This window comes from Rhea americana, unplaced genomic scaffold, assembly GCF_003343005.1.
Source record: "Rhea americana isolate MKP2758 unplaced genomic scaffold, rheAme1 scaffold_90, whole genome shotgun sequence".
NCBI classification, from domain to species: Eukaryota; Metazoa; Chordata; class Aves; order Rheiformes; family Rheidae; genus Rhea; species Rhea americana.
Window position 1 is genome coordinate 3,516,093 of NW_028187089.1, and position 12,356 is coordinate 3,528,448.

At 48.7% G+C, this 12,356-nt stretch overlaps 1 protein-coding gene across 1 annotated transcript; it reads left to right on the plus strand.

Moving 5' to 3' along the window:
• The first annotated feature begins 3,997 nt into the window (after positions 1-3,997).
• Positions 3,998-10,114, plus strand: LOC146584740 (regulator of cell cycle RGCC-like). The gene is made up of 5 exons (XM_085324229.1): positions 3,998-4,092; positions 5,517-5,672; positions 6,203-6,283; positions 7,473-7,535; positions 8,852-10,114. The coding sequence occupies exons 1-5, from the start codon at positions 4,071-4,073 to the stop codon at positions 8,857-8,859; spliced, it is 330 nt and encodes a 109-aa protein (XP_085180355.1). The 5' UTR covers positions 3,998-4,070; the 3' UTR covers positions 8,860-10,114.
• The last annotated feature ends 2,242 nt before the right edge of the window (positions 10,115-12,356 follow it).

Genomic DNA, 12,356 nt, shown 5'->3' on the forward strand with positions numbered 1-12,356 from the left:
CAAAAAAGGGGAAAAAATCACTGTGGTTTTAAGGGCTTTCCTTTAAGCCCATCACAAAACTTCAGAAATGCTCAGGGCAGGACAACGTAGAAAATCAGGATATTACTAAAATCTCCACTTGAGGGCAACACCACACCGCTGACTAGTTATTGTTGTTCAGTCCTTAATCATTCCTTTATAAATACCATGGCCAATCTTGCAAATGTTTTTCTGAAGAGCAACACATACACTTCTTTTTCTCCCTCAAAAGTGCACCAACTCTCACCAACTGCCATGCACAAACTTTCGTTTATAACTTGCTTTATTTCAGCCTCACAAAATAAATAGCACTTTACAAGTCAGTAGCAAAGAGCCATCGTTCACCAAGCATTGACACTGCTCTGTACCTGCTCAGGTACTGGCCAAGTAGGCCCGCTTTTAGAAATTATATAGATACAAGATTTAAGGATAAATGTAAATCTCTGGCAAATCTGGTCAGCTTTTTTGTTAAGCTTCAGATTTAGTTATCATTGGCTTCTTTTCCTCTCCTCCCCCCATCCCATGCCCCCAGCTAAAAAAATAGCCCAAATTTGAAAGCCTCCATAGTTTTGTCTTTTAAAATAATCTGGGAGTTTCTGTCCAGATGCTCCTGGATCTCAGTGCCAGGATGGAGGTTGTTTGCTGTAGTGCACGGGTGGTGGTTGGTTGGTTGGATGGTCAGTCGGTAGTGCTGACACCCGCATTTCAGATCACTCATCACTGGAGGGGTTTTTACAGCTAATCAAGTTTAGGAGTCTTTTAGGGAATCTGTTTCATTAATGCCAACATTTGAATTCAAGCCATGCTATAACTTGTTAAATGCTTTCAAACACACATTGGCTATCTGCTTTAAAGGGAAGCATTAGAAGCAAGACATATACTTGACCCAAGACTTGAAGATATAATCGACAATAGTTACCAGGGAGGTAAGCAAAAGTAGGAACTCCCTACACAATTTTCATGATCTAGTTACTGTTTAGCAGCTTTATAAGAATACTCTTTTACCACCATTTATAGGACAAGGTCCCACAGACACCACCAGCAACAGAGGAAAAACAGGGAATATCTTGCAACAAGTTACTACGATTCACAATCAAGTATATGGTAGTATAGCCACCAGCAAAAATGAGGATCATTTTTCTTTTTCTTTAAGCTATGCATCTTCCTTACACTGCTGATAAGGATACACATGTAGTTAAGCATAGTGTACAGCATCACTTAACACTTCATCAAGTCCAGTTCCCACAGTAAATGGAAAGAACTTAAAGACAGTCCCTCCAATTTTATGAAAAGTATTGCTTTATCTGTATTTTTGAGGTCAGCGAAACTATGCGAAGGTTTAAATCTAGAGGGGAAAGGGGTCACACTCACGTGGCAAGTAACAGTGCCTCAAACTTTCTAAGCAGTGCTGAGTACTGAGGGATCAATACCTGAACACATTCAAGAGGACCTAAAAAGTCAGTGAGAGTACATCTGAAGCTGAAAAGAGCCATCAGTTCAAGGGGACTAACTGGCAACAGGAGCAGTGTGGAACACAAATTAATTGTGTTTTTTTTTTCTTGGTTTTATAGTATGAGCAAAAGATCTAGAACAACCCAAAGCTAGCTGAGTGCCAGTGCCTGTCACTATGCAGCAAGAGAAGAAATGTCAGAGGGGAGGTGGGGAAGGTGGAGGATGTTTCCAGCTCCTAACATGGTTGCATCATTCACAGTAAAAATCCCAGAACAGGGGATTACTGAGGCATAGCGGATCAGAGTTTGGTCACTTCCATCATAGTTGGTGACTTCACTCTAATACTGCTTCCCATAATCATCTCAAATGACAAAAAGCAATTTCTTTTAAATGTAGGTTATGTATAGTGAGGTCTGAAATCATATTCTGCCGAACCTTGCAGTCAAAAGAATTAGAGACACCAAAAAATGCCACTGACATCAGCAGTTTATTGGTATGTTTAGCCAAACATTAAAAAATGGAAATAAACAATAAAAATAACCTCCAGCTGCAACAATGAACTAGACTCTACTACCATGTAACACTTGGCATCCTACAGCCATCAAGATGGCAAACAACTGTCTTTTATACCTACTGGAACCCATCAAAGTGGCTAAGTTTTGCAGAAATTGATCCACAATGACAGAGTACTGTCCCCATCTACAATCAGCAATTATCAGTAATGGGCAGTGAATCCCCTGCTCTGCTCTCAGGTGCATATTTACTGAGACCAGAAAACTGAAGGGTCCCTGACACCACGAGGAAATAGTTACAAGGTAAACATCTCTGGATGATGTTCTAGTATTTTTTGGTGTCACTTAAACAAGCAACAAACCACAGGTTAATGGTTGAGGATTTCTTCTATTCGCCAGTTGTTGCTGCTGAAATTACTCAGCACTGAGCTGAACAGTGGTATTTGCTGCAGCTGTTGTTAATGGCAATGTGTTCCAGAGTGTCATCCAGAAGCAGACCTCTCAAGTCAGAAAAAACACAAGTAAAACAGAAGGAGAGAACCTCTCCCTTCTAGCTTTAAATCCAGAGCCGCAAAGGTGTCAGCATCAGCTGACGGTTATGTACAGAAGGAGTAAGAGCTAAAACTACAAAAACAGTACAGCTACAAAACACACAAGTACTGCATGCAGAAAGTTCCACCTGAGCATAAGGAAGACTTCTTTTTTTACTGTGAGGGTGACTGAGCACTGGAACAGGTTACCCAGCGAGGTTGTGGAGTTTCCATCCTTGGAGATATTCAAAAGCCACCTGGACAGGGTCCTGAGCAATGTGCTCTAGGCAAACTTGCTTGGTCTCTGCAGACTACAGTCTCCCCCTGTGATATGCTCACCCTCCCGAAGTGAAGGGTGTTCAGTTTGATGATTCAGGACTGACGAAAAGCATTTCACAGCTCTTGACCGACTCCAGAATCCACCAAAGCAGCGTGGGGATTGAAACCATGTACCAAGTCAAAACCACCGATCATCCTAAACCTAGAGAGGACAAACCAGCTTTCAGCTCCCTCCCCTATATTAAACGGTGGTCTTTAAATTTGGATTCAGCCTTAAAATACTTAGGATTTCCAATAAAGTTATCTTTAACACAGGTATCCCTCCACAGAAAAGATCTACTGAGAGAGTCTAAGGAGATTTTAAGTAGTTAGGGGAATGCAACTCTGTAAAAAGCAATCATAGCCTAAACTCACCATTTCCGAACCAGCAGACTAGAGCTAGGGAGCACACTGCCCGCATTCCCCAAGGCAAACACAAGGTCAGAATGTATTGATGGCTGGTCATTCACAGTAGAAGAAGATGTACATACAAATCAGGAGTGCAGAGAAGCAGATGCACTCCTGTAGTGCGTGAGCATATCCCCTCAGTCTTGTTGTAGGTCAGTTTCCTAAAGTTATGGCAAAATCCCAAGCATATGGTCCTACCTGCATCTTTGTGACAACTCACAAATACTAGCCCCAAGCGAAGGAGGTGAAGCTTGGCTGAAAACAAGGGAATACAACATGGAGAACTCAACCTGTATTTTAAGAGACTTCAAGCGCTTGAGTGTGATGTATGGAGAAACAGAGTACCTAAGAGGAAATCTGAGGATCTGAAGAACGTAAGTTACTTCCAGACTAGGAAGTAAAGTGGAGAACGGTGGCCCTGGCCCTCTGCTCGGCTGTTCTCAGGGCAGCTGAGGAGAGTGCGTGAAGAGGCCCCTCGGCTGAGGGTGGACTGAGCGGAAAGGCAAGGGGAATAGGAGCAGGGCGGAGCTGATCCAACCGGGACCCGGCAGTTGCGGGGCTGCCTGGACAGCCGGGCGCTGCCGAGCGGCCGCACGCCGCCTCCGCCGCCCCGAGGGCGCGGCCTTTCCTTCCCACCCGGCCCAGAGCGCGGCCCCGCCCCGCCCCGGCTGCCACCGCTGATTGGCCTGAAGCGGAGCGCGGGGCGGGGCCGCTGTTATAAAACTTGCCGCGCTCCGCCACGCTGCGTCGCGCCGCTTTGCTGCCCGAGCTGTGGCGAGGAGCGGGCGCTGCCACCACGGCGTCTTTTCCTTCTCTTGCTGCCGCCGAGACCATGGCCGCCGAGTCCACCCCCGGTGAGTGCCGCCGCTTGCTTGGCTGCCAGTGCCACGAGGCTGGCTGCGCCGTCAGCTCGCCCCTTGCCCCATCTGTGCTGGGTAGGTGCCCTCGGTGGATGGTGTGCCGGTGGTCCTCTGCATAGTGCCTGTGCCACCTGAGTGCCCCGTGCACCTCGCCCTTGAAAGAGGCTGGCATATGCATCTACTTTCTTATATATCTTGCAATGACTGCTGTCAATAAAAGCCCAGCACAATGCCTATTGTTTGCCCTATGGGAAGGATGTGATTTGAAAGCTGTAAAGCAAAGATCAAACCTTCTCTCCCCAGCTGACTTTCCACCTTGGCCTTACCTTGATCTAGCTGGGCCTTTTGGCCTTGCATGTGCCACCTGAGGCCACACCAGCTCTTCCTGTAGTGCTCTGTCAGCATGCCTGGGCTGTAAGTGTGTTTCTGATGGCCCTTGTCTAAGAGATCCTTTTTGAAGGTGCCCAGAGATCAGGGCTGGTTGTTGCCTAGTTCTCCTTTGAAGGCACTATTGTTCTCAGCTCTGCAGTGGCACTGCCCAGGCTGGCTCTGTGGTGTAAAACAGATGGAGGTAAAACAGGTGTAATACAGGTGGAGTGGAGATACAGGTGGGAACTGTCTGGTTTTTCCAGCCAGGCCAATCTGGCCAGGGGAGTCTGGTGAGGTGGGCTCTCCTTGTGCATGCTGGAGTCTCCCTGCCTTCAGGTAGGGATGGAGTAAATGCTGTCTGCCTTGGGAAAATTCTTGTGATACATCACTATGGAGCAGCCACCAGATCCCAAAAGGTCCTTTCATGGCCCTGATGCCTTGTTACAGGCTATAGTATATTTAAGCTGATGAGCTGTGCCCAAAATATGTCAGGGCCCTTGTTCAGCACTGCTGTAGCCTTGCCTGAGGTCACAAGGAGAAGCTGGGTCCAGGACCAAAGCTGTTGTCTATGGGTCACTAGCCTAGAAGGATTGTTCCTTGTACTAGGAGGATAGAAGCTTTCTGAAAACAAGGCTCTCTGGTCTGTTGTTTATTCTCTGGCCTTGCCCCATCCACCTGGCTGGGAGTGGAATAGGGGAATAAGTAGGCAGGAACTGCCTGCTGCTGGCTCAGGATTAGCTATTACTGGGATGTCCCTGCTCAGCAGTGGGATGAGCTGGAAGGACTACTGAGCTTTCTAAGGATTTGGATGTGCTGAGAGCTCTACTGGAAAAGTGAGAGGAAATGCCAAGCCCAAGCTTACTGCACCAAACAAGAGTTTCTGCCCTGCCTCTGCAAGGCTGTTGGAGCAGCTCAGCTGACCTGTGGTCCAGAGCCTGGGCCTGTTCTACCAGCAGCCTGTTATTGCTTCTGAAAAGTTCTGGCTAGGGTTGTTTGCCTGGTTCCTGTCCAAAACACCTGAGTCTGCTTTTTTTTTTCTTGTCCCACAGCACTGCTGGACGATTTAAGTGACCTGTTGCGGGAATTTGATGTGGTGATTGAGGAATTTGACAGGGGCCCTGCATGTCAGTATGAGCAGCATCTGGAGGATCTGAAGAGGAAAGCAGGCCACACTGTGTACGACAGTGGCATTGATGAGCTGGAGAGTGAGTCTGGGGCTGAGCAGCAAGTTGCTGTGGGGGAGGATAGATTTGCTGTCAGGATGGCATGACTTTGAGAGCTCTGGGGTGGTTCTGTGGTAAACCACTAAGCTTACTGCTGATTCAGCCTTTGAGCTGTCTATCTGACTCATCTCTCGAGGGTTGTATGAATAATACTGGGCTTTGTTTGGGGGGGCTGCAATGACCATTGGATCTAGTTTCCTTGGCCAGTGCCTGTCAGCATCGCTGGCACTTCTGCTGGCTTGGCTGCTACAGAACTGCATCAGGCTTGAGATAATTGTTTCCCTCTAATCTTCCCTGTTCTCTGTAATAACCCCAGGGATTCCCTGTGGCTATGCACAGGGAACTTCTGACGCTTTGAGGCCTGGTAGAAAAGCACAGTTCCCTTTTCGAAGCATTCCTTGTAGCGAAAGTGCAGTTAGACTGGCCAAGAGTGTGGGTGAGCTGGGGGTCGTCTTCCATGTGCAAGCTAGGCCCCTGTGACTTAGCCAGTGACTGATGCTTTGCATCCACAGGTACCAGCATATCCCCAGGAAGCAGTCTAAGCTCCAGTGAGGAGGATCTCAATGATCCTGCTAATGCTTACCCTTCTAAAGGTAAGGTTGAAATATGCCTGGAAGGTGGTTTGCCAGAGTTTCCTTGGCGATGTCTGCTTCGTGTGAGAAGTGCTTAAAGGAATAAGGGAAGTCTGGTACCTAGCACCTGAAATCACCTCCTCATTCAGCAGCAATAGGCATTCACCTGCCCTGTGAAGGGCTGTGTGTGCATGCCTGTGGTGCATTGCAGGATCTGAAGAAGTAAGGGGATCTGAGGCCGTGGTTGGTTCCTGCAACAGATGTGAAACTGGGCTGGCATGTTATCAATGAAGACTAGAGTGACCTAGCATCCCATTCAGGGGATCCCAAGTAGGGCAGCATCTTGCAGGGATTAGACAATGTAGGGAATTTAAGTCTTAGTTTTCTTTCTACTATACACTGATCTAACTCTAACCTTGCTGCCTTAACTCATGCGAGTGGGAGGATGTGGCCCTGCCTTTGTTTTCCCTGATATTCAGCCTGAATTGCCCTTGGCTGGGTTTCAGGGTGCTGATCTGGATGATACCTTCTGAGAATGTCCCAGCCTTCAGAGTCTGGAGCTAAAGGGGCTGAGGGGAGGGGAGTGAAGCTCCTTCTGAGGAAATCTAGTTCTGGTGGTGGGGGTGATGTTTTGTCTTTAGGTCAGAATTAGTCCTAGTGATTTCATTTCCATGGTGCTCTTGGGCAAGGTTCTATGTAAGTTTGCTTCTTACCCTGTAACTCCCGGCTCTGATCAGGAACCCCTGTGCATATGTGGAAGGGAACACACTGATAAATTTCCTGCAAGATAAGGTATTAAGCCCCATGTGAATGCAAGAGTCCAGAACCTGGCAGTGCTGAACTGCTTTGAAAGATTAAATATTGCATATCTGTGCTGCCCTCAGTGTCCTGATACAAATATGAGCTGTAATCCCATGGAAAGATGCATTGACCCACATCGATGCTGTGCTCACAGGCATTTGCCTGGGTTTATTGAAGAGCTGTGCAGTGTTTGGTTTCCCTTCCACATGCAGCTGTTAGGAACATATGGGATGGCTGTTATGTGAGTGGCCTGCAGAGATGTGTGCATGACTTTTTTTTTAAAAAAAAAAAAAAAGCAGTAGGTAGCTTGAGCAATTTTCATCAAAATAAGGGGCAAGGACCCTTTTTAAACCCAAACTAAAGCAGGAGGAGAATGAAAGGTCTGACAGAGTGTTTTTCTGTCCTCTAGCTAAGCTTGGAGACACACAAGAGTTGGAAGAGTTCATTGCAAATCTGGACAAAGTGTTAGAGGGTACGTATACAGCCCTGATCACCATGACTTGGCACAGGCATGGGACAGCCTGTGATCTCAGTAAAGTTTCTCCGGAGCTAACTGCTGTGACATTGATGCTGAGTCAGGGCACAAATCATCCCTTCTATCTCTGAACTCGTGTCTGGATGCCTGGCCACATGGCAGGTCTGGCTATATTCTACTACCCTTCTCCTGTTCCAGGAACACTGGTAGCTGGCAGGCTGCATCCAGCATGGCACAGCCCCTGGACTGGTGTTGCGCCAGCTTCATCTTGCTCAGAAGAGCCTTGCCTAGCATTATTCATAGTGGAGATTCCTACTGCAGAAGGGTTAGCAGGGGTGGCATCCTAGTCCCATAGTAAACTTTGGTTCTGGGCCCTATCCAATTGTCAGGCCTGTGTACCTTCAAGCTTTTTCATTTGGGGAAGAAAATCCACCTGCTTGGGCATCTTCCTTTCCTTGTACCTTAGTTCCACCAATTTGAGGTGGGGGGGGGCAGTACTGCCCTGCCAGAGGGGACTGGGGTTGTGAAGCCCAGCCTGGGCATAACAATGAGGGGCTGAAGTAAAGATGGCTAGACAGTGAATTATACAGAGCTATTAGGCTGGCATTTGTAGGAAGACCTACAAGTGTTGCTGTGGCTCTGCCTTGAATATCTCTGACTGCAAAGAAAAGCCTTTGAGCAGCAAGAAGAGCTGAGGGAAAGACTCATCCCCTGGTGATATGGCCCAGCCTAGGTTTCCCACCCTTGAAACAATCTGCTTATGGGATCCTGGTCCTTTGAAAGCACAGGCAAACTGACCTCATTCTGCAAAAATCTTGGGTTTTTTTTCCTCCTGACAAAGGGCTTGGTAGCAGGGACCATTGGGAAGATAGTAGCTGAACCACAGAAAGTTTACCCAGGCAGCTCTGCAGCCTTGTTAGATTGGGTAGTCCCCATAGCCTCACAGTTGGGGAACCTGAGGCAAGGTGACCATAATCCCACTCTGAAGGGGCTCTGGGTAGCAAGCTAGAGGCAGTAAGAACTCCCCTTCCCCCACATAAGCTGTGCAGGTAACAATGAGTTGACTCTCGGTATCCTTTTTTTTTCCCCCTACTGAGTGTCCAAAAYGAGTTGACTGGTGGGGAAATGTTGCATTTGTGGGCCCTGAGTCATACTGAAAGTTGCTACAAGCAAGAGCCAAAGACCTGATCCAGGTTTCTGTTCCAGCACTCACTGCTAGTCATATTGGAAGAGGATTTTCACTGTGTTGCGCAGCCCCTTGCAACTCTGCAGTGGTCTCATTGTTTTTCTTTATCCCCTTCTTTGTCCTGCAGAGATGTGAGCCATGGTTTTGGTGCAGAGTTTGGAGAGCAGTATCCACAGCAGATGAGCCTAGAGCCTCCATGATGTACCTTCTGTTTCTGGGCCTCCTTATTCTCACTGTCTGTGCAGAGGACAGCACTTCATGCCACATGGTCTTACTCCGTGCTGGGAAAGAGCCTGCCTAGCACCAGACACCATCTTCTGGCATAGCCTCAACTACAAGTATAGACTGATCTTGTCTGAGCTGACCAGCCTTTTCCAACCTGCTTTTACAGTTGCCTCCTTGACTGGTGGCAAGAGAACAGGGATGCTATATCTGGGTTTCTGGGGTGTGAGTTCTAGAGTATCTGTTTGTGCTAGTCTTTTGGCAGTGATGGAGTTTGATCTGTGGCAGCTTCATGTATTCAGAGTTTGTCTGACCACTAGCCAGAGAACTTTCATCTTCAAGAGGGTGGTGTGCACATGGTGATGGTGGGTCTTGGTGAGCATAAGCTGAACAGCAAGTGCTAGGTAGTAAACTGACTGAGCTGGATGGTCACTATTCTGTTTTACTACTCCAGCTGATTTCTAGGAGGGCTCCCAATGCTTTGTAGGCATCCCCTGCTGCAGGKTTCATGGCTTCCAGACAGGATGCCAGGGCCCAAAGGAGCAGGAGTACAGCTCCCAGACCCTTGTGTCTGTGCTGGGCAGGCTGCCAGCTGGAGTGGTGGGAGGCTGAGGGTGCCATACTGCTCCTCTCTGGTGGTGTGGATGCAGCCACAGAGCAGCCTTGTCCTCAAAACTGCCTTGGGAGTGCCAGGAGATCTGCTGGTGTTTGCTGGCTGCTGACCACTGGAAATGGCACAGGTGACTGTGCTGAAACTTAGCTAAGCCTCTGCTTCCGTGGGTAGGGCAGGACTTGGCCAGCCATGAGATCTGAATAGCTCTTGGTGATGGTGCAAAGCTTTGCCCTACAAGGGCTGGCCAACTGCTGTGACTCAGTGGACTTCGGAGGTATTTGCCTCTGAAGCCAAAGGGAGAAACTATGGCTGAGATTGGGGAAGAACTGCTTGCAGCACTTCACTGGAAACCTTGGTGTCCTCTCCTGTTTCAGGAGAGCTGTGTACCTTATGCTTATGGTGGTATTAGTTGCAGGCAATGACATCCACTGCTGGCCTTTTGCTCTGCCTGGATGCTAAGTGCCTCTGCCCTGACTGTTGCTGTAAATAGTGTAAAAATGGCATTAAACAGTGTACAGATGTTGTATGTTATGAATAGAAATTTAAGTCTCTGCACTGGTCTCTTTTTGTCCAGCTTGTTCCTATGCATCACCTTCTCTCCTGATCTGCTTAGAGCTGTGGGGCAGGCACAGGGGTGGGAGCAATGCTGATGTGAGGAGGCAGGCAGTGGGAGAAGGGATGCCTGTGCAGCACAGGGCAGCCACAGGCTGCTGAGATGGGAGGGCTGACCCCTCTAGTGGCTGACATCCAGTGTGGGATGAGATGGGATCTTTCAGGGAAAGATTTTGGAAGATGACATTAAACAGCTTTTCTCTGCCTGAAGATAAGGGAGATAAAAGGAGAATGGCAGAGAGAAGGACCAGAGCCCAATGTTTGTGGTCAAGCTGCCTGCATATGGCTGGGGCAGAATTTGGGAGAGGCTAGGTTAATTTGTCCCTAAGCTGTTGCTCTCCACCTGACTTGATCTGAGCTCTGTCCTCAGAAGTGGATGCATGAACAGAGTGACAAAGCCCTAGTTCTGCTGAGCTTGGGTTCCCTAGGGAAACTCAGGAAATGAAGAGCCATGCTGTTCTAGTGGGGCTGGATCTACCCTACCTTAGTCCTGATCCTGCTGGAAAGGCAGGGGAGAGGAAGGCTGGAGCTAAACTGCTGGAAGGCTCATCAGGAGCTGCAGGAAGGGAACAGGGTGTGTAAATGACCAGTGCAGCTGCTCAGATGTCCCTTTGTATGGGCTCTGGCTCTGGAGCAGGATGGGGAAGCCAGTCAGGGTGTGGGGTGGGCTGAGTGGATGTTTTCTTGAGCATGGACTTCCTTTCAACCTCTGCTGGGGGAGACAAGACACTGGTCTCTTTGGTACATCAGCTGGCCAAGAGCCCCTCCACCCAGTCCTAGTGGAAGGATACCCTGGGGTGCTGTGGAGCCTGGACCACTTCCAGGTGGAAGTGTCCCCACTCCCTCTCTGCACATGCCAATGGGTCAGGTCTCACACCAGTTGATGGCTGCTTATGCCCTATCCCTCAGGGTATGCTGAAGTGTCTAAGGAAGGTGCTTGGTGTCTACAAGCCTGTAATGATAATATGTATTGGTTGTCTGGTTGGGATGGCTCCCAAGGACCTTCTCCTAGATATGGCTGAACCTTTGCAGGGCACCTGGGGTGGCTGTGGGGGCTCTGTGGAGGGATGTACTCTGCAGCATCTCTAGGCTTGACTCTTGTGTGTTGGGAGGCCTGAAGTTGTCAGGCTAGTTTGGCTGCTGTGCTGTTTTATAGCATGGCTTGTGTGTGTTTCACATCCCCCAGCTTTGGGAGTAACATCTGTAGGCCTGATTCTCTTCTTGAAAGCCACCTGCTTTGCTCTAACGATACATCACAGTATTTCTTGGCTGACCTAAAGAAATAAGAGGAGAGTTGAACTCCTTGACAGCCATGGTTTTATTCCCAGTGGAAAGGCTGAGATGTCTGTGAGTGACACCATATACAGATGTTGCTCCACAGACTTCACTTGGTGAAGGATGCGCCCTGGGGACGTTTTGTTGGTCGCTTGCCACTTGCAACAACCTTGGCAACAAAAGTTTAGGGGACATGTGTTTGCAGCCCTCTGGCTTGATAAGATTTGGCAGTCATGAGGGATGCTCAGTCCACCTGAAAGAGGTTCCCCCCTCCCGTAGAAACTGCATCTTGAATGTTTGAGCAGAAGGAACTCATGGAGGGAGGGTGGAGAGATCCTGCTTGCTTCTTGTCTCGTGATGCTACATTTCCTTCCCTATGACTTCCTTGTGGAGCAATACAATGTGCACTGCTGTTGCAAATGCCTAAGCAGGAAATGAGGTGGACTTTGCCTCTCCCCCACCACTTGGTTGATGAGGTGTGTTGTCTGTGAGGATGCTGGTCATATGATCTATCAACTTGGGCCTGTGACCCCAAGTCAGCTGAATGGATGTTAATGATGCAAACTTGAGTGCTCAGGAGGGAAGACAGCCCAGGATGGGATGAGATTGTGCTTTTCTGCTTTTGGTCCTCCTGGACAGGTACTGTCCTTGGAAACTGCAGGGCTCTAGAGCTCAGCTGGCATTTCTAAGCAGTCCTAGATGAGCCCTGGGTACAGCAAGCCACACTGGGGGCATCACTCTTTGTGCTGCAGATGTGGGTGCTGATATACCTCCCAAGCAGGCCCTTAAGCCTTCAGAGGGCAGCTGAAAGATGGGGGTGATGGTGATGCACTAGGGCTGGGAGTGGAGGTGTTGCTCCATGATGCTCACTTGAGTGATCAGGCCAGACCAGAGCACCCTACTCTGTGGA

Excerpts from the sequence above, each read along its gene's own strand:
- LOC146584740 (XM_085324229.1), top strand. The coding sequence starts at position 4,071 with ATGGCCGCCGAGTCCACCCCCG. Across the intron at positions 4,093-5,516 it reads GGCCGCCGAGTCCACCCCCG|CACTGCTGGACGATTTAAGT; the intron begins GTGAGTGCCGCC and ends CTTGTCCCACAG. Across the intron at positions 6,284-7,472 it reads TAATGCTTACCCTTCTAAAG|CTAAGCTTGGAGACACACAA; the intron begins GTAAGGTTGAAA and ends TCTGTCCTCTAG.